The sequence below is a fragment of the Vicugna pacos genome, chromosome 3 (assembly GCF_048564905.1).
Source record: "Vicugna pacos chromosome 3, VicPac4, whole genome shotgun sequence".
NCBI lineage: Eukaryota > Metazoa > Chordata > Mammalia > Artiodactyla > Camelidae > Vicugna > Vicugna pacos.
This window is the reverse complement of record NC_132989.1, coordinates 84722186-84743843: the sequence shown is the minus strand read 5'-3', so window position 1 is coordinate 84743843 and position 21658 is coordinate 84722186. Positions and strand designations below refer to the sequence as shown.

General features: G+C 32.4%; 1 protein-coding gene across 10 annotated transcripts in view; it reads right to left on the bottom strand.

The window, feature by feature from the left end:
* Nucleotides 1–21658, bottom strand: part of SLC38A9 (solute carrier family 38 member 9) — a 79747-nt gene that overhangs the window by 30834 nt on the left and 27255 nt on the right. For 4 of the 10 annotated variants that reach the window (XR_004188966.2, XM_006206001.4, XM_072958690.1 and 1 more), the window contains 6 exons: nucleotides 10889–11021; nucleotides 8247–8368; nucleotides 8048–8111; nucleotides 7717–7810; nucleotides 6207–6377; nucleotides 1394–1453 (listed from right to left, as the gene is read on the bottom strand). Coding sequence is in view for 9 of the 10 variants with exons in the window: in XM_006206001.4 (XP_006206063.2) it covers nucleotides 1394–1453; nucleotides 6207–6377; nucleotides 7717–7810; nucleotides 8048–8111; nucleotides 8247–8368; nucleotides 10889–11021 (644 nt within the window). In the remaining variant the exon portion in view is untranslated. Of the gene's footprint in view, nucleotides 1–1393; nucleotides 1454–6206; nucleotides 6378–7716; nucleotides 7811–8047; nucleotides 8112–8246; nucleotides 8369–10888; nucleotides 11150–12817; nucleotides 12920–21658 lie in introns of those variants that run through there. The other 6 variants (XM_072958693.1, XM_072958691.1, XM_015240727.3 and 3 more) reach the window with 4 other exon arrangements.

Below are 21658 nucleotides of genomic sequence, written 5' to 3'. Positions count from 1 at the left end.
AATATATGTATGTTCATGTATAACTGAAAAATTGTGCTCTACACTGGAATTTGACACAACATTGTAAATTGACTATAACTCAATAAAAAAAAGGAACACTTCATAGAATATTAGTGCTAAAAGTAATCTTAACAAACCCTAAGAAAAAAACAAAACACAACAACAAGGAAGGACTGTTTCATACTCTATTTAACCCATTGTTCAAAATAAACAGAAGAATCAAGAAGTGCTAGTATCAACATAACACTATGCAAAGTAAACTGACTTTGCTGATGGTGCTCTCCAAGTTATCAGTGTGGCTGTGATATTCATGAACTCAACAATCAACTGACTCTCTACTGAAGAAATCCCATTAGATATTAATAAACTAGTTTCATCAACTGATATCATAACAGCAATAGTAAAATGAATGTTTCTTTTAAGACAAGTATAAAACATTTTAGTATAATTATTCAAAGGTGTGTGTGTGTGTGTGTGTTCACAAAAATAAAAGCTAGTACTTCACTAATTTTCAAATGACAGGTTTATCAGTTCAATTAAGAGGTAAAGTAAGACACTGAATAGCAAATATTGGAATATATGCTTCATGAGAGGTGAGACTCTTTATCTATTTGTTGTATTCCAGAGCCTAGGACAGTTCGTGACACACAATAGGCTTAATAAATACATATTGAATGAACTGTCCCCTTAGTGATCAATGTGTACCTCCATCAAAATGATATCAATTCAGTATCTCTGAAACATAAATACATAAAAGCTTTAGGTGATGTTCAAGGTTAACAGTATGACTGTTAAGGTTACATTAGCTCTTCCATCCACTTTTTCTGTGACTGCCATGTTGGATAAACCCATAGGCACGAAAGTTTATTTTTAACAAATTAATTAAAGGAAACTTTTCTAAGAAATTAAGACTGTTTTGGGTCATATTTTCAATTTATTTTTCCATGTTTAATAAGTTTGGTTCATTATTAGGAAATTTAGGACAAAGATTTGTATACCTTAAATATTAGTAACTAAAACAATAAATGTCAAAAACTAAGTTAACAAACTAAGAACTATGCTTCTAGACTTCCAAAACAATTAGCAGTGATAGAGGTCCTTGAAAATATGTACTGATCATTCATAGGCAAATATGGATACTATAGATGTGAGCTATAATTGTGAATTGTATAATATGAACTAAATATTGTTTAGCTCACATTAATACAAACTTTTGTGGAGTTTTGTTTTGTTTTTTACATACTGACTGCTAACAACTTAGTGGCTTAATGTAAAGATAATGATTTTGTGCTGGTTATCTACCTAAAATAAAATGATATTCTACCTTAAATTCTCTTTGAAGCAAGATGGTGAATAAAGAAACAAGCCAAACTTTCAATTCCAAACTACTTACCAGGGTTGCTATCATTGGTACTCAGTATAGCGTCTGTGTCATTAATGTGATGAATAAAATCTAAAAGTTAAGGGGAACATATAGTTTAATACTGAGTGAAAGATGCTAAGATCCTCTAAAGTCTTTTATCTATAAAAATCTTTTAAGACTAATGTGTGGTAACATTATCTAGTACACTGAACCAAGATTACTTCATTGTTAACATAGCTTTACCTTCTGCAGATTTTTGACTTATAGGGATGATGTTACTGGTGTCACAGTCTCACTGTGAAAATTTTTTACACAATTGAAGATATAAAAAAAATCTACAAGGCTGAATTTAGTTAAAATCCCTGGGATAAAGATAATGTATATAACCCCCCCCCATACTCACACTAATTTATATAAATGTCTTACATAGTACTGTTCTAAAGTCTGTAAAGGGGGGAAAGCCAACAATTATACCAGTTGAATTTATCTGGAAAATACTTAAAGTTTTCACAAAGTATAGGCCATGCTTTTATAAACTGAAGGCTATATAGTAATTATTGCTCACAAGCACCACTAAGTTACACTTATAGCAAAATAAAAAGTATATGCAGATACCTGAGCATTCATATTCTACAGTGAATAAGAGAATGGGTAAAGAATGTTTTCTTACTTGCCTGAGGGAATTTACTTTATCCTGTTTGATGTTAACCTTTTGTACCCTTAGTAAGCATTCATAACAGTGATGTAAAAGTTAAATAAGATAGTAAAAAATGTTGGATTAGATTTAAAGGTCATAAAGTAAGTTCAATACATGAATCATTCACCTCCGTTGTATGTTTCTCAAGATAGAATTAAAGAAGTAGTCTAGTTCTCTAGGTTTTTACAGTATCTTCAAGGGTTATTAGTGATTTAAAATTGGAAGTTATGAATCTTTATATAATTCCTGATGCCAAAGACTTACATAAGGCTAGTAAAACCTTTACACCAAGTATAATGTGTTCTCCCCAAATCCATGTCCATCAGGAACCTTAGAATGTGGCCTTATTTGGAAACAGTCTTTGCAAATATAATCAGTTAAGATTAGATTATACTGGATTAGGGTAGGCCCTAAATTCAGTGAATGGTGTCCTTAATAAGAACAGGAAAAAAAGACACTGAGAGGAGATGGCCAGTGAAGACACACACAGTTACAAGTCAAGGAATGCCAAAGATTGCCAGCCACCAGAAACTAGGAAGAGGCAAGGAAGGTTTCTTCCCTAAAGGCTTCAGAGGGAGCAGTGAGCTCCACAGACACTTTGATTTTGGACTTCCAGTTTCCAGGACTGTGGGAAAATAAATTTCTCTTGTTTTAAGCCAAACAGTTTACGGTAATTTGTTACAGCAGCCCTAATACACCAAGGCTCAACAAGGACAGTAGGAAAAGAAAAATTCTAGGTCAGTATCTCTTATGAAAAGACACAAAAGTTCTAAATAAAATATGAGCCCCACTCACCCACAGAGTAAACTGAATCCAGGAAGAAATTTTAAAATATGCATCATGACTTATAAATTAAGTTTATCCCAGAATATAAGAATGATTTAAACACTACAAAATGTATTCATTTAATTCACCATATTAACAATTTAAAGGAGAAAAGCTTTACAATCATTTCAAGAGATGTAGATTAAATATTTGATAAAATCCAGCATACATTAATAAAAATTCTTTAGAAAACAACAGGCTGGAACATCTTAAAATTATTAAAGGATACAACCAATATCCCACAACTAACATAAAATTTAATGGTAAAACATTAGATTTCCTCAGAAACAATGTAAGGATGTCTTTCAGCACTGTATCTATACAACTTCAGTTTAAAAAAGATAAATATGTATATGTGCATATATAAACATATATATATGGTGTATGTGTCTGTATAAATATGTGTGTATGTATATACTAAATATGTGTGTATATACATGTGAATCATTTAAAAATAGTAACTAGATAAAAAGAAATTTTCATTATTCATGGATGACATAACTATCTACATAGAAAATTCAAAGTGAATCTACATAATTATAATCAATGAGAGTTCAACATGTTTCCTAGATTCAAGATAAAGATGTTAAAAAATGAATTAGGTTTCTTTATAACAGCAACAAATAATCTGAATTTTTTATAATTAAAAAATGCATCACTACTTTCTGGGAAGATGGAAATGTTTCACGAAGTGGGTGGGGTGTGGGTTACATGGATGTATCCATCTGTCAAAATTGTATGGCCAGGATTTGTGTACTTCAATGAATATAAATTCAATCTAAAAAAGAGAACTGTATTTATTATTGTATAATAATATAATCTATATATTATTATATATAATAACCATATTAATTGGGGTGGGGAGTGGGTACATAAATCATGTTTTCTCAATGGATACCATATTACTTAAGGGGGAAAATTCACTCATAAGGGATGAAAAAAAAACTTACTCTTTTTACATATAAAACACAGACACATATATAGTTTATAAATGCATATACAATATATCTGTGATATTAAAATTTCATGGGAAGGCAATTAGGAAATAAAAATGTCTAAAACAGCCTTCTTAAGACAATACTGAAAAAACACTGGTATTTGAGAAACACTGGTATCATCTGATTCAAGAATGGGAGAATGCTGATAATGGTTGAAAATCGGTGAGAAGAACGTGAGGATTTCTTATACTGTCCTGTTTATTTGTACATGTTTGAAATTTTCTATAATAAAAAGTAAATGTGCTTGTATATTAAACTAAAACTGCTTTACCAAAAAGAAAAAAATTAAGGTACTGAGAATAAAATAACTCTAAAAAGAAGATATGCAAGAACTTTATCGATAAAAATTTAAAAGATATTTTAAAAGACTGAAATAAATGGAAAACTATTCCATGCCATGGATAGTAAGACTCAGTATCCTAATGATATTATTTTCTCCACACTCATAAGTCCAAAGCAATTCCAATCAAACCCTAAACTCAGTATCCTAATGACATCAAATATGGTAGTGTTTAATACATTATGGTACACTGATTGATAAATTCAATATAATTTCAGTCAAATTCTGATTGGCATTTTTCTGTGGAATTTGACAAGTTGACTCTAAAATATATATAGAAGAGTTATAAATTATAATGGAAAAGAATGAGCAATTGGAAAGTAAAAAAAAAAAGACTTCTGAACAACAGAGCTACCACATACAAAGTAAAGCTACTAACTAGAAGATATTTGCATGTAAAAATAAATAAAATATTAGTATCCAAACTTTACAAAGAGCTCCAATAAATAAATAAGAAAAAGACCAACAATCCAATAGTTTGAAAATGGGTAAAGGATATGAAAAGGCTATCTAATGTTCAAATATAACTAAGAAAAGATGTCTAATGTCACTTCATGAAATGCAAAAACCATATCCCAATAGGTAAAATTTAAGTTTGATAATACCAAGTGTGGATGAGGATGTGGAAAAAGGGAATTTTCATAAACTGTTGGCAGGAGTGTAACTAGTATAAGAATCATAAAGAACAATTTGGTAATTTCTAGTAAAGTTGAAAATGCGAATATTCTGTTTCAGAAATTTGTATTATAGGTACACAGTTTGAAGAAACTCTCCCACATGAACCCAAGGAGACAAACAATGATGTTTAACAAAGTCTCGTTTGAACAGCAAAGTAACTGAAAACAAGTATCAGCAAGAGAATGGACAAAGTCATGGCACATTTATATTATGGAATAAAGCAGTTAAAATGAACGAGAACAATGTATTATTAAAGAAGATGACAGAAAAAAAGCAAGTTGCAAAAGGATTTATACAGATTAAAAATATGCAAAATAAATACTATATGTTGCTTACATGTTTATACAGTAAGAGAACAAAAGCCATGTATGTACCATATTTTGTATCAAATTTAGGGAAGAAGGAAAATGAAATAGAGGAGTACAACTGAGGCTTCAATTATGCCTATAAGAATAAAGAACTAATGTAAATTTGGCAAAATGTTAAGACGTGAAAACTCATTAGTGGGTACACTTGTATTTATATTAGCCTCTGCATTTTTTTGGTAGATTGAAATATTTCAAAATCTTTCATACAATAAAAATAGAATTTATTCCCCTCACTCATCTGCCTCTCAAAAGCTCTTACGGAAATTAGCTATTGTAATTATGTTAGAATTTATTTTGAAATTTGGTTTTCACGTAAATCTAGATTTTTAAATATACAGGGCTTATTTAAACCCAGCTAAACATATATTAAACTTTAAGCCTATGAGTGGGGAAAAAAATTTGGACTCTTAATTTAATATAAAATAAACTTTATCCAATTTTAAAATATTATAAAAAGTATTTGGTATGAATTTCTAAGAACTTTCTGACTCCTTTTACAATTCAAGTAGCTGATTTGGGCAAAGAACAATTCTGTGGTATGTAAGGAATATATTTACCATGTAAATTTCATTATTCTATTGTTTCCTAATTTTAGATCTTAATATTTTGAAAATAAGTGACTGAAATTTGTTTCCTTGAGATTCTACAGATCAAATTCTTTAGCAACAAATAACAATGAACTTCCTAAGTGTTTCCGTTAGACTAACATTTTGTGGTAAAGACTGAAAGAAATGCTTAAAACAATTAATTTTTGGAAATGAACATACACATTATATTTGAGATCATAATCATAGAAAACAAACTGAATCAAGTACATCTTCCAGAATTGCAAATATTACTTTCTACTTTATTAATCCCAAATCCAGGATTTAAGGCTGAAACCAAAACATTATTGTATCTGAAAGTAACTGTATTAAAGTATATGATGGATACTTACTAAAAATAAATTTTCCAGTATTAAAAAGAAAATTAGACATAAGAACCCAATAAACTATCATTGCTCCAATAAGAGATACCAAGGAGAAAAGGAGACTTGACCACTGCCCAAAGGAGCCAAAATAGTATCTGCAGACATCTGGATATTCCCATGTAGTGGTATCCACTGATGCTGGATGAAAATTGAAAGAGAAAGAATAAAATTAGATGCTAATCATATATTTCATATTCATAATTTGTGTTCTCCAAATTAACTCAAAATATTTATCAAAAGATTATGGGTATCCCACTACCAAATATTAGACCATATTATGAAATAACAGTAATTAAAACATTATAGAACAAATACTTTAAAAAAATGTAGGTCAATGCAATAGTAGAGATAATATGAGAAGTAGATTTGTAGTATCAAAAAATTTTGTAATTAATAAAAACAAGTGATTACCAAGGCTAGACAAAATCATAAGTAAGGGACAGAAGACATTATCCAATAATATTTATTATACTTATAACAATATGAAGGAAATTTTCTTGAGTCATACTTCATATGAAATGCCAATTTAAATTTCAAATGAGTCAAGAATTTAAAAGTTAAATAACAGAAAATTTGGAAGACAATGTAAAAACAGAACCTGAAAGGTTATCCTTTATAATAAACTGAAATTACAATGGAAAATATAGGCAGATACAAACAAACTAACATGATGTAAAATTCATTCAAACATTGAATGGGAAAGAAATTGACAAGAAATAATAAAGTAAGGGCTAACTGCCTATATCATATATAGAATTTAGCAGATCTGTAAGAGCACCAAGGGACTTGTGGATAATGGGAAAGGGACATGAATAAATAGTACAATTAAGAGAAAATATACCATTTCTTAGTAGAGGCAGAAGAAAATTGGAGGCAAAGCTTGGTCTGTTGATTCATACTTGCTAAGATTCAATGAAATAATGTATGTCTATTTAGGTCGTAAACCACTTTAAAAGAATCTAAAATGATCCAAAATTTATAGAGGTGAGTGGAAGAAATGTGTCAGTACAACTCTGAGAGTTCATGACAAAGGACATATTGCTCACATTTTCGTATTTACAATTTCTACTTTCAGGAGATTCCAACATTTAGATCTTTTGGGCAGGATAGGACAGAACAAGTTATCACTAACCGGTAAGAATCATAGAATTATCAATTTAGTTCTGGCAAAGATCTTATTTTTAAAATATGAGTTTTAAAATTACCCTTAAGAGGAAATTAGCACTAAAGTGAATGCATTCTGCAGAGAACTTCTAGCCTCTCAGAATTTCAAAAGCAACCACTAACTAAATTTATTAACAGATCAGTTCAACCAACTGCTATAAATTAGAGAAGTAAATCTTTAGGCACAAAATAGATAGTTAACACACTTGTAAATGTACACATTAGTGATCTACTGCAACAGGAAATTCTACATAAACATATTATATATTAATACCCATATCACTAATGTATTTTTACTGTGGCAAATTCTTACATATCATAGCTCGTGATTTCACTACTCTGTAGCAGCAATAAAGTGTTAAAAGGCCCATCAGCATGATGACACATATTCCAGTAGTAAACCCAGCCTGTTTAAAAATAAAAATACAGAACAACATATATTGTCATGTTAGAATAAATTCATATGGATCATAATACGTTACCCTAAACAATTATGGCAAAACTCTGACAACTAATGTAAAATTAAATATAATCATATATTTTCTTTAATAAATTTTATACAGATTTATTAAAACCTCTACTGTAAAACTTATAATACAAAGAGAAAAAAATTCTGTCAAAAATTGTGCTGAAAATTACATTACCTGTTTTATGCCCCAAGGAATACTTAGTATAGATGTTCCCATCATGGTATTCCAAATCATAAAACTGAAAACACAGAGTAATAGGAGTAAAAATATGAAGTTTCACTTTTCAAACATTTTTTAAGGCAAAAATTTAAATAATTAATAATTTTCACTTACATAAAGTTTAAGTTATGCTCCAAAAAGTAGTTTTACTCACATGGTTACTAAACTGGTGTTTTTACCATGTCCTTCAGTGTAACTTTGAAGTTTATAAGCAGAACCTAAAGGACTATACACATAACATTCTTCTGGAGCTGGAACTACATGATCTGGGGCAATCTGGTGAAAAAGAGAAAAAGTAGAGAAATGTTAGAACCAGTAAATGTTCAAAACAGGATATTTTCAATACATCAAAGTATCTGACTCTAAACACATTTCCAAATATCATGAACAAATACATTTTGTATTATACAACAAATAAACTTGTATTCCTGATTAATGAACATGAAAATTATTTTTCAAATATAGCAGATCTAAAATTAGAAGATCTAAAGGAGAAAGAGTTTAAAGAATATCAATAAAAAATTGTTCATCTGAAATGAGAATGAATTCTCAGAATGTGCAAATGTCAAAATTCTTTTTTTTTCATTCATGAGCTAGAAGAAAGAAGAGCCAGAAAGACTGAGATTAAGCAATTCTAGATGAAGGAGAGTTGGGCCTTAAGTGAGGGGAAGAGTTGGGAAAAAATTCAAGGAAGTGATGGAACATTCGGCCTCAGTACATAGACTGGATATAAACTCGTGCAAAAAGAAAAAGTGCCAAATCCTTCTCTCTTCATGTATATGACTGGTGCTGTCTTGTAGGCAAAGAATGTCTTGAATACTATGACTGGTGTGGCTTTGGAAACAACTATTTCCTAGGGATACAAAAGCATACATGGAAAGAGAACTGCTATCTTCTTTTTACCCCCAACCCTCATGGGTCTGAGTTCTGCTGTCTTCTACCATGGAGTAAAAAACTAAAAAGGGACCAGACCATATCTGCATCAGGCAGGAGATAAATCATGACATCTAACAAAGCAAGTTCAGGAAGAGTGAAAATTGAAAATTACAGGGAATAGGATTAGAGGCTGGAGGATAAATTCTTAGGAGATACAGAAAAATTGGAGGATTGGATCCTACAGTCTGTCAGTGGCCTGGGACAGTGCTTTTCAAACTTGAATGTTCTTGTGATTCATACAGAGAATGTGCCAAAATACAGATTTTGATTCAGTAGGTCTGGCATAAGGTTCTGCATTTCTAACATGCTCTCAGTGATGCTGATGCTGCTGGGCAGGCCATGCTTTTTACTGGTAAGAATCTAAGAGATGTCAACAGCCAAATAACATACTGTACTTCTTCAATTTAGAATTAAAAGATTAAGGTAAAAAGGGAAATTTTCAGAAATAAAAAGGTATAACTCTGCAAAGACCTGATACATGGTTCATATTGTTCTTCCCTTAAAAATCTTTTACGAAAAATAATTCTGAGATTCTCAGAAAATGAGTGTGGATATATACACAGATTCATTAAAAATGGTCATATCACCTTGTTAATCGTAGATCACTGTTTATATATTTTGTTTAATTAGAGTCATCTCACTGGCAGTTAACAAAAGTGTAGAATGCTGACTCAATTTCCAGGCAAACAACATACACTCAGGCCTAGACTGGCCCGCTGGGTATCTCCAAAGTTTGTTTCTGCAAGTACAGCCTGTAGGATGTCTGAACTAGACCTGGAGATACTGGATTACTTCCACTCCCCAGGGGCTTAGGTAATTCTGTTATGGAACCAAGACTTTACCACAACTACTGATGTAAAGACGTAGGAGAGGAAAAAGTGAAAAAATTGGGGAAAAACAATTATCCCACCCAGAATATTTTGGAAGTCCCTATTTTGACTACACAAAAGGAGATTTTAATCACTCACAGGGCATAAAATGACTCATCTGTGTTCAAGTGACTAACCCAGTCCTTGCCCCTCAGTAAATATCTAAAGGATATTGAGTCCCTTCTCCCTTTTTACTATTACCTATTAAAAAAATCATTATTTTTTCTCCCAGAATGTTTCATTTTTCTTTAAACTTTCAAATTTCTGAATTTCTCATACATGGTAATTCTCATAAGTAACAAAATTACTTACATATTTTTGATCTTAAGATAATAATACAGATTTTGTAAGATTAAGAGTGAAAAAACTATGGCTGATAAGCCAAATCGGACCTTCAATCTGATTTTTCACAACTCTTTTGCTAAGGATGGTTTTTATATTTTTAATGATTATAAAACAAAAGTGGAAAAGAATATATGATAGTATGTGGCCCACAAAACCTAAAATGTTTACTATCTGCCCTTTGACTCTTATTTTTGATCTATAAAATGTCACTGCTAAATAAGGAAATATTATATATGTATATATATATATATATATATCAGTTTCCCACTCCTGTAGAAAATTTCTAAAAACATTTTTCCCTTGTAGCTTCAAAATTAAAAGTTGAATGGACTAAGTAGAATCTGTTATTAATCAACAACCTAAACTACTTCAATAATTCTTTAGGATTGTGGATTAGAAGAATTTAATCCAAGAAATCTCTAGGCTGTTTCAACATAGATTGTTTCAAATCTCTCTATGCCAGGCTAATAGGAATGAACTAGCCTAAGATGTAGAACATGTACTAATTAATGTCTTTGACTTTCCATGATGCTGTCCTTGGAATATGGCCAGCAAAGAGTTCAACCGCTGGGAGTTGCCCTGGCTTATGTTGTTCATTGTTAGTTTCAACTTAACCTTAGACAATTAGCAATGCTTTGCCCCTTACCAGTGCCTTGTCTGCAGGAGCAGTGAGCCGGCTGTAGTAATGAATCCTCTTGTTCAAGGCAGAGGCATGGTCGCTAACTCTCTGAATGACATCATTCACATTGACGATGTTTGTGGGCTCTATATGGAAAGGCCTAGAGAAGGGAATATACGCTTGACAAAGAACGTTCAGCCAGAAATTCTGGAAGTCAGCCATGGAAGAAAATAACTTCTTGTCCTTCATTAGAAATGGGATGTACCAAGGCAAGGCATTCACTTCTCACTTTTGGTGGGAAAAGAAAATGTCACAAAAGAAGTATTATCTAATCCACAGAATAAAGCTTTTGTTTCATGATGCTATTACTTTAAACACTGTTTTAAACTTAAGGAATTTGGCAATAGAGGAGACATAATAACAGAAAAAGCTTTAATCAGTTATTAAAAAGAAATACAGCAGCTGTCAGTTTTCAACAATGAAATTTAGACAGACACAGCTTTGAATATTCTCTCAAAAAGCATCTGGCACTAAATCAGAGAAATTAGACAAAAACGTTCCTCTACTAAAGAGGCTCTACTTCTTCTTTATGGGCCAATTCCTATTTCTTGGTTCGTGTACTAAGGGTTAGTGATCTCAACCATACCTTTTGTGAAACTTATCCAAAGAACTATCAAATGGAACGTCAAGACACTAAAGATATTTTGCCTTATTTTACTTTTCTCAAATTTCAGAAACATATCCTAAAATGCTACTATTTATTTGTATGCTTCCTCCTCATAACTGTGTCTCAATCAACTGCAGATTCTGGTTTTCTACCACATTTGCAGTCATTTACCTCTTCAGTTCCTTATTGAAACTCCTTCCATTTGTTTTCTTTCCAGTAATAAACTACCTCAAATGGAAAGATGAGGCAGAGGTGCATGAAATGACTGCATTCCTCTGCTATTTCTCACATCCCTTGAAGTCACAAATGACACTGTGTCCCACACTGTGTATAATTTGCTATTTCAGATTACACATAGATCCAAATAATAAACGGAAAAAAAACAGGAGATTTATCATTGAGTCCATATAAATCCTCTACATTTATGTTTCTGAAAGAAGCTTAAAATTTAAGTATGGTAACCATTTTTGGAGACAATTAATCTAATCTTGTGGGAAGCACTTGAAAAACCAAGTGAGTGGAATTTTACTTTCTGCTGTTTCTCCAAGTAACTCTGTGACATTAGCGAAATGGTAGTATAGATGTTAAATTTAGGCTAGTCCTAGTTAGCATTCAGAATCTATTAATCTTTCTTTCATTATTTACTCTTCACCACAATACCTAAATATGGTGGGTACTTTCTAGTTCAACACAAGTATCGAAGAGCACTTACTACAGCAAATACGTGGACATAGAGATCAATGTGACATACTATCTATACTGAGCATATAACTGCTAAATGAATTCAGTGGCGTCAATAAATCTCAAGGGAATACAATGAAAACAAAAGGGTCAGAGACTGAATAAACTAACCCTACTTACAAATTTGATGGTCTGAGATAACTAACACTTCTCCCAAAGCATCAAGGTAGTCTATGTAACTTACATCTCTACTGTGACATTCACTAGTACTAAAAAGTAATGTAAAAAATATTTACTTCTGGGAAACAGTTTGAGGTCACACTCTACAGGGCAATTCTCTTCTTGTTTTGCAAGAATGATACCACGTAAAATTAAAAAAAAAAACAACCCACAGCTTTAATGCCAATATAAAGCAGATATTTAAACTAATCAAGGATTACTAACAGAGACTAATAAGTACAATATTGATAGAAAGAGATAAAGTTGTTCTACTTGTAGCTTATTACTCTGAAAACTCAACGGTATTAATATCAACCACTAAGTTGGCTTGAAGGCCTGTTGAAAAGCAGTCCAGGAAGTGCTACATTTCTTGGCTCCTGGCCTCTTACAGAAGTGTTAACTGTACCAGTTTAGTTGGCTTGGGTACTCAGAGAGCAGAATGACTCTGAAAATTTTTCTTTTCCAACAGTTTTCATCGAGATGCTGAGTGCCTGTTCAAACAAATATTTTGGAATCTTTTCAATACAGATTCTATTTAAAAATACACAGCTCAGCATATTTTAACTGAATTATTAGAAACATATGCTTAAAGCTTCATCTGAGAAACCAAAAAATATAAATTATATTTCTAAACTGAATTTTAGTTGGATCTTTTAAAATTAATACTATACAGAGAACAATATTCAGAATAAAAAAACTTTCTTTTGAATAGTTTCACATGACTGCTCCCTATCAATGTTACTTTCCATTTGAACTGTGCCACACTGAACTATGCCACACTGAAAATAAATTATGATATTTCATGTAGAAGTTATATTTGTCTTACCTTATAAATATTTATGGTCATGCTACAGAAAAAATGCTTTTAACATTCAGCAAAATTTTAAAAATATTCTAAAATGTGACTCAAAACCCTATATTTTCATTTAATACTCTTATAAACAAAGAACCCTTATTTCTACCTAACACCTTTTCTAGGTTCCACTCCTTAAATTCCTTAAAAATTTTTGGCTTTTAAATCTGTCTCCACCCTTCAATTGACCAGTTATGCTTCTCTGAAATGTAATAACAATTTCAACTCTTAGGAAGGTTCATACTCAATGCAAAGACTCTTGATTTAAAACTATTCCCTTTATTCACTTCTCTATGAAAGGTGAAGCATTCAAACACCTGCCAGGTTTGGGTAGTTTGTTAGAAAACGAAAAGGGAATCAAGTATTCAAAAAATCTCATGCAAATAAACACTCGAAATAATGAACTCACTGTACTTGTTTCTACCTGCTTGGTAAAACACTCTGTCTGCCAGGCAGTGTTTTAGTAGAGACAGAGAAGAAGTTAATCAAGTCACTGTACCTAGAAATTCCTTACTGCTACAAGAAAAATACTGGTAACTTCTGGCTTGCTGACATTTTTTTTTTTTTTGCTTCCTCTGATGCCTAAACAACATCCTCTTTCACAGAAACCGTGCTCTATACTTCAACTTTACTCACTGTCTCCAAAGGCTGGGCCTATATAAGGCTCTTCTCTTTTTATTATGGCTAATTAATTAATTGGATCTCAAATTTATTAAATATTATTTAAGTACCAACCAAGTATTAAGCATTGTGCTAAATATTAAACGATTAATAGGACACAGAGCCTCAAGGATCATAATCTACTAGAGGAGGTAGGAAGTAAACAATTCCAATCCAGAGAGATAAATTGAAAAAGAGAGAAAGTGCTTATGAGCAACAGTGGGAGCAAGAAGGCTGTGTGATGCTGGGTACGTGCAGGGTACACAGAAAGGGAAGCTACACCACGTCTGGCAGACCACTGAGGAAGCTGTAATAGAGGTGAAGCCTAAAAGATACAAAGGAGTTAATCGGGGAAGGGGAAAAGGAGGAAAGAAAGAGTGCTTCAAAAGTTGGAAAAGCATGTAGAAAGAACCCAGAAAGAGAGCATGATGTATTTTTTAGAACTATAAGAAGAGCAGTAGTAACAGACGAGGTAAATCTGGGCTAGGACCTGGAGAACCTCACATGCCAACAAAGGACATAATCCTAAAGGGAAGAACTCTCAGTCTCAGTCTCCTTTGCTGTTTCCTCTCAAACCTCAAACCCTTAAATGTCAGAATAACCCAGAGTTTAATCCAGACATTTTCTCTTTTCTGTCTATATACTCAATCTCTCGGTGGATACATCTAATCACATAACTTTAAATATAATGTATATGCTAATGGCACTCAAACTAGCATCTCCAGCCTGAATTCCTGATTCATATACCAAACTGCTCTCTGCCACCCCATCCCTACCCCCTCTCTAGAACTTTATTGTCTACCACACTCACCACACTGGCCTTTCTCACCAGTCCTGAAACACTGCAAGCATGTACCTACTTCAGGACCTTTGTTATCAACTTCAGGTAGCAACAAAGGCTCTGAAGGCCTTTCCCCTAAATATTTGCATGGCTTACTTCTTTACTTCTTTCAAGTCCTTCCTCAAGGTCTCCTTTCTCAATGAGGCATTTAGCTATCTTTGTCACCATTTAAAAAATTTTCACCCCTCTTCTCCATCGTTGTCATTTTCTGTCTACCATCTCTGCTTTTCTGCCTTACATTTTCTCTTTAGCATTTATACTATGTAACTTAATACATATTTTTAATTTATTTATTATTGATCACCTCCAATAAATAGAAGCTTTGTGAGGGCAGGGATTTTCGTCAATTTGATCACTACTACACTCCCAGGGCCTAGAATAGTACCTGGCATATCATAAAGGCTGAATAAATATGGTGAATTTTGAATATGGTATTCTGAAATAATTTTAGACTCATACAGAAATTGGAAAAAATAGTACAAAGAGTTCCCCATATACACTTCACGCAGGTTCCCCCAATGATGGTATCTTATATAATCATAGTATGATCATTAAAACTTATATTACTTTTATAATTAGAAAAAAAAGTAAGGGAAAATTATGAGGATAATGCTTTCAACTTTTCTGAGGTTTAAAATTTTTTAAATAAATACTTGGGGGAGAAATGATGGAGGGAATAATCAAAGTATCAAATTCTCTATGAAATGAGAAGCAGTAACCCATAAGACAATCAATTTAGTGTGGTATCCTCAAGCCAGTTAAAGACTTCTCAGGGTTAGAGAATGACTGTCTCAAGTGCTTCTGCTAAGTCAAGTGAGCTGAGGACTGATCAATGAAATGACCACTGGTGACCTGCATGTGGGCAGTTTCGGTGGAGTGGTTAGAGCAAAAGCCTTTCTGAACTGGGTTCAAGAGAATTGGATATGGTGAGTACAAATAATCCTTGCAAGTTTTCTACAAAAAGGAATGAGAGCAATGAAGTGGTAGCTAAAGGAGTTAAGTGTAAATACTATTGGAAATACTTAAAAAGCATAAAAAATAGAAAAATCACCGATAATCCTACAACCAGCAACCAGTAATCATTAATAACATTCTATCAACCTCAATCTCTTGGAAAAAACATAATTCCACTATATGTTCATCAGAATGGCAAAAATTTAAAAACCTGACATATCAAGCACCAGTAGGAGGTAGAGCAATACACACTCTTACACATTACAGTGGGAATGTAAGATGGTATAACCCCTGTGCAAAATAGCTGGGCATTACCCAGTCAAGTTGAATATATGCATACACTACCACCAAGCAAGTCCATGCCCAAGTATATATCTAGAAAAACTCTTGCATATGAATGGTAGGAGACACATAAATAATGCTTACGGAAGCATTCTTTTTAAGAGTCCCACACTGGGAACATCCCAAATGTTCAAAAGTAGAATGGATAAACAAACTGCAGATACTCATAGAATAAAATGCTAGAAACCACTGTCAATGAAAGAGTTATGTACACTGTGGGTGAAAATTACAATGCTAAATAAGTCACAAAAGAATGCATACAGATTCCATTTACATGAGATGCAAAAACAAGTAAAAGTGAATTCAGTATTTAGGGATATGCAGACAATAAATTATAAAGAAAAGTAGGAAAATGATCATATAAAGGTCATGAGAATGGTTACCTATAGGGAGAAAGAGGGATGTGTTTGGTGAAGGACACATGGGGAATTTCTCAAATGTGGCTAATTTCTAGACTTTGCTGTTGGTTGGATGGGTGCTGCCTTTATAATTATATTTTAAACTATATAGATGTATTACACACTCTTCTCTACATGATATAGCATGTGATAAAAGAACTTTAAAAACAGGTCTTTTGTTTTTGGTTTTCTTGTTTGTTTAGGTTTGTTTGTTTGTTTGTTTTATTTTAACAGATGTACTGGGGATTGAACCCAGGACCTCTTGCATGGTAAGCATGTACTCTACCACTAAGCTATACCCTCCCCCAACTAAAAACAGATTTTAAAGTAACATATTCTTTCAAAATTTAGTAATGATATCAAGAGGGACTGAAAAAAAATCTTTTGTACCACACGGAAATTTGCTGGTTATCTTGTGGCAAATATCTTAAAGGTTCATCAAACGTAAAAATGGATTACCTACTTTTCTTCTGTAAAAAGACAATTGTTCCAAATTTACTGACCTCTTCTATGATGGCATGTGGCTGTCAACAGTATAATACATAGGTACACAGCAGGTATCAAAAACCAAAAGCCCCCACATACCTAATCTGTCTCCCTTCAAAGTAAAGATATTTTAACAATGACTGAGAAAGAAGCTGCTATTAAAGACATACAGAAAATATTCTGATAATGGATGTTTAGAAATGTTTCCATTGTTATATGATTTTATTGCTGAGAATAATGTCTGTTACAAATAAAAACTCACAACTGCAATCTTATAGACATGGATTAAAATTTTTCTAACATTTAAGAACTTTCAAATAAAGAGTGTAAATGGTCTTTGAACCTGTTATTAAACATAAAAACATAAAAGTAATAATTGTAATAATGAAGCAAATGATAATACTAGTATCTTGGTATTTATCCCATGTAAATACAAGTGTTAGTACAAATATTTTCACTAAAAAGTCTTCGGAGTATAAAATGTTTAAAAATTAGCGAAATTAAACATTCAACTTATTTCAAAATATGGAAATTTATAAAGTATCAAAACATAAACATTAAAAAGTTTTAACTCTAATGTAAATTATTAGATTTGACTGTATCTAATGATTCTTTCCCCTTTTATTCTGACCAGGGTACTTTCCAAATGGACACCCCTGAAATAATTGGTTGAGAAAAACAAGGACTTTCCTGAAGTGTTTAGCTCCCTTCCAATGGAGTTTTCAGACCAGCCAGGTAGCTCCTCCAATTCTGGTCAGAAGCTACCAGGTTGTAGCAGTTTTAATTTTACTCCCAGTTAACCTGGAAAGGATAGTTCTGTCTATTAACTCCTCTTCTTCCTCCAGGGATTAGTCGCTTTCTGAAGGCTTTCTCTAAATCAGCGCTTTTTCTCTCCATTATCCTGGATGTGTGTGTTAACTGCTAGAACTGAGTGGTGAAGGTACGAGGATGACAAGGTCGAAGGAGAGGAGAGATCAGAGGACAGACTGGAGAGACAGCCAAGAAAGGTGAACAAAGCTACTGGTTGTTTCCAAATTAACAGTATTAAACCAACAAAAATAGGAGTATGTTAGACTTTAAAACAGCATGGGATACCAAAATATACAAAGTAGTGCAGCAATCACTAAATGCAAGAATTGGGTCATATCAGGGAGGATGAAAATTTACCAGGCAAATTTCAACGAAATTTTTTACATAATTATTGGATGAGACTGAAATGAATTTCAAATCGGTTTGAGTTACTATGTGCCAATGTGTTGAAAGATTTTCAAAAATAATAAAGCATGTTCTCTTGTTATTGCTAACATTATAAAGTGAAAACAAAAATTTTAATGTACTGTTAATAAACTTTAAAGTTAATTTTATCAAGATAATTACATCTACAATCTAAAAATTTCTATTTTTATGTTTTATAATGTACAGAATACATAAGTACAGAAGTATATGTATATAATTTGCAACTGAATGTACACATATAAATATATACAGTCACAATTTTTTAGATTGTTACTAGTTTTTTTTAACTGATAGGGGTGGTATGATTAAAAAAGTAAATATTAACAAACTCCTGGCTGAAGGTTACGGATACTTTATTTTAGAATTCTAAGCTGTTATTTAGCCACAAGTAGACATCTTCATCAACAACATATGGACCAAAAACTTGACCTGAATATTAATTCTCAGGCCTACATATAACTTAATTAAATATAGATTCTGCTAAGAATGAATTTATAAATTATTTCAATGTAATTCATGCTTTCAAAATTTGGTTTTTAAAAAATCCATAAGTTGTTTTAATTCTACTAACCTGAAAACAAATAATCTCTTCTTTTTTGGTTACAAAATGATCATTAACAGAAACGCAAGAGTTTTTTTGTTTGTTTGTTTCACTTTTAGTATCAGCACTGGTATGAGGCTAAAAGAATTATATAAACACCAGGAACATTTCAACCAAGTTAAGATGCTAGAAGCACCTACAAGTAAACACAAATATAATAGTTCTTCAGTTTTTCTCTAGGTTGATATAAATCACCATCATCATCACCCCTATCTTCCACCTAGAAAAAGCAGTTCCAATGGAACACAGTGTGTGAAATTTCATAAAGAAAGAGTAGGAATGTGGGAAAAAATCCCAAGAGGGTAGTTCTTCAAGAAGCTCCCCCTTTTATCCACTTTATGAGAATGCCAAAATAAATCACAAATTATCTCAATCTATTTAAGCGCAATAAAGTAAGAGTATTATTACCTTACTATTTTGAAGTAAACAGCTTGTCTTAATTATAAAATATAATTAAGATATGCTTAATTACATACTTGGTTATAAATAATATAATTATTTATGTTAATTATAAATAAATACTAATATATTTATATATAAAGACATTGTAGGCTTCAACCTGCAATGTTATGCTAATTATTACTCTCCTTCTTACACGAAACTACCAAAAGAATTTCTGGAAAAGAAATGAAATTTCCAGCTTCAAAACCTAATTATTCCCCGTTTTTAAAGGTGAGGGGCAGGGAAGAAGAAATTCCCAGGTCAGCATTTTAATTAAAATTTATTTTTCTCAAAAATGAGAAAGGTAATGAAAGAAAGCAAAGATTTCATTAAGTATGTATATTGAGGTAAGTCTGATTTTTTAATATATAAATGTGATTCTTTAGCTGAATACTAAAATTGCTCTCTTCATTATCTTAGTTCTGTTATATAGAAATTGAAAACACAAAAACCAAAACTCAACTACTCTTTAAACAGATCGCCAAAAATAAAAAAAAAAAGCCTCTTTCTTATTCCTCTCCCATAACTTAAAGGGATATTACTTATCAAGCCTTAGAAATCTTTATCATGTCTCTCAAGAAAGGCAGATGGGCTAAGAAAACTGCTTTGCCACTGGAAAGACACTAGCAACAAATGGTCTACACAAATTGATCTCTAAGGTGACGACGGCTGTATTTTCAACCCAGATGGCAAATACTGCAGTAGCCTGACTAGAATCCATTGCTGGTTGAATGGCATGTTACTCAGCAGACAAATCCCAGAATAACAGAATAGACTGTAAAGGCAAGGGTCCGACATGAAACCTGCTGCCAACTGACTCTTACCAACTAACTTTTACATATAGGAAAGTTTTATAAACAAAATATAAGAGATACTTTAGTAAAAAAGAAAAACAGCGAGAGAAAGGGGATTTTGAAACAGAAACTTCCACACATTGCTGGTAGAAGTATAAAGTGGCACAATCTTTCCAGAAAATAATTTGGCTGTAGGTATCAAGAGCCTTAACTGTGCTTACATCCTTTATTTTAATGATTGTATTTTTGAGACTCTATTAGAAGAAATAAAAATATGGTATAAATATAGTATGTAGAAAGCTGCTAATCAAAACATCATTTAGAATAATAAAAATGGTAAATAGCTTAATAATTAAACATTGTTAAATTACTATACATTTAAATAATACATATTTATATCAAATGATATTTAGAAAGAATTCTTAAGACGGAATAATGCTTATAATGTAGCTTTTTGGCACATTTCAGTGATTCTTAAGGATAATTTTTACTGTAAAACTTTTTACTATTCCTTGAAACCTGGTACTTTCCCCTTATTTACCATTCTTAGACTCAGTCACTATCCCTAGCATTTACAGCAGTTAAAATCCTTGGATGACCTTGCCAAAGAACTCTAGGTATGCTGCAGGGGCATGAGGTTCAGGGAAAGACTAAAGATTGTTTTATTAGCCAAAAGGCCATTTTGATTAGAACAATATTAGAAGCAACTCCAAGGTAGAATGAAATTAAGGTCAGTGGGCCTTATTTTTTTAACTTTTCCAGAAGTAAGACAAGAGGTATCTCTAGGGGCCACAGCAACAGGATTTACCAGTTCCTGTGGTTGCTGACACCTGAATCACCAGAGTCCCTGAAGACCAGAAGCTGGTTACAGCCAGATGGGACAAATCTAATCCATGGTATGTTTTGATAAATAAAATTTCATTGGAACACAGCCAGGCGCATGCAATTATGTATTGTCTATGCCTGCTTTCACGTCACAATGGCAAAACGGAGTCCATATGCCCACAAAGCCTAAAATACTTACTATCCGGCCCTTTACAGAAAAAAGTTTGCTAATTCCTGCCCTAGACCACTGAATGTTCTTACACAGAGCAATGCCTGAACAGAAACCTCCAAAGCACCTAGCCATCAGTACCACAAATGACATCATTCTTACTCCTGGCTGGGTTTAGCCAGACCTTACAGCATAATTACTCATAGGGATATGATCCCCTGGGTTCTTGGTAATGCTGGATCAGGATGGGATAAATCAGTAATTTCTTTCCTAATGAAAAATGAGTACTGAGTTAAAAAGAAAAAAAATGTATATATAAATCAAATATTTATAACCCCTCATCATAGTGCTTTTTTCTTTTTAACCTGAGTATCTATCTCCCTCCCCAAAGTGTCTGGCACCAACAGGAGCTTAGTGAATGTTTACTGACAAAAAGAAGAAACAGAAGAAGGAAAGAAAGGGAGGGAGGGAGTAGAGAGGAAGGGACAGAAGCAGAGAAGAGAAACGGGCAGGGAGATAACTAGGGAATAACTTAGATAAGTAACAACAGTATGTAACAGAAATTTAAATTGAAAAAGCAGCACATTAAATCGTATATAGCATGTGATCTCACATTAAAAAATCATAGAA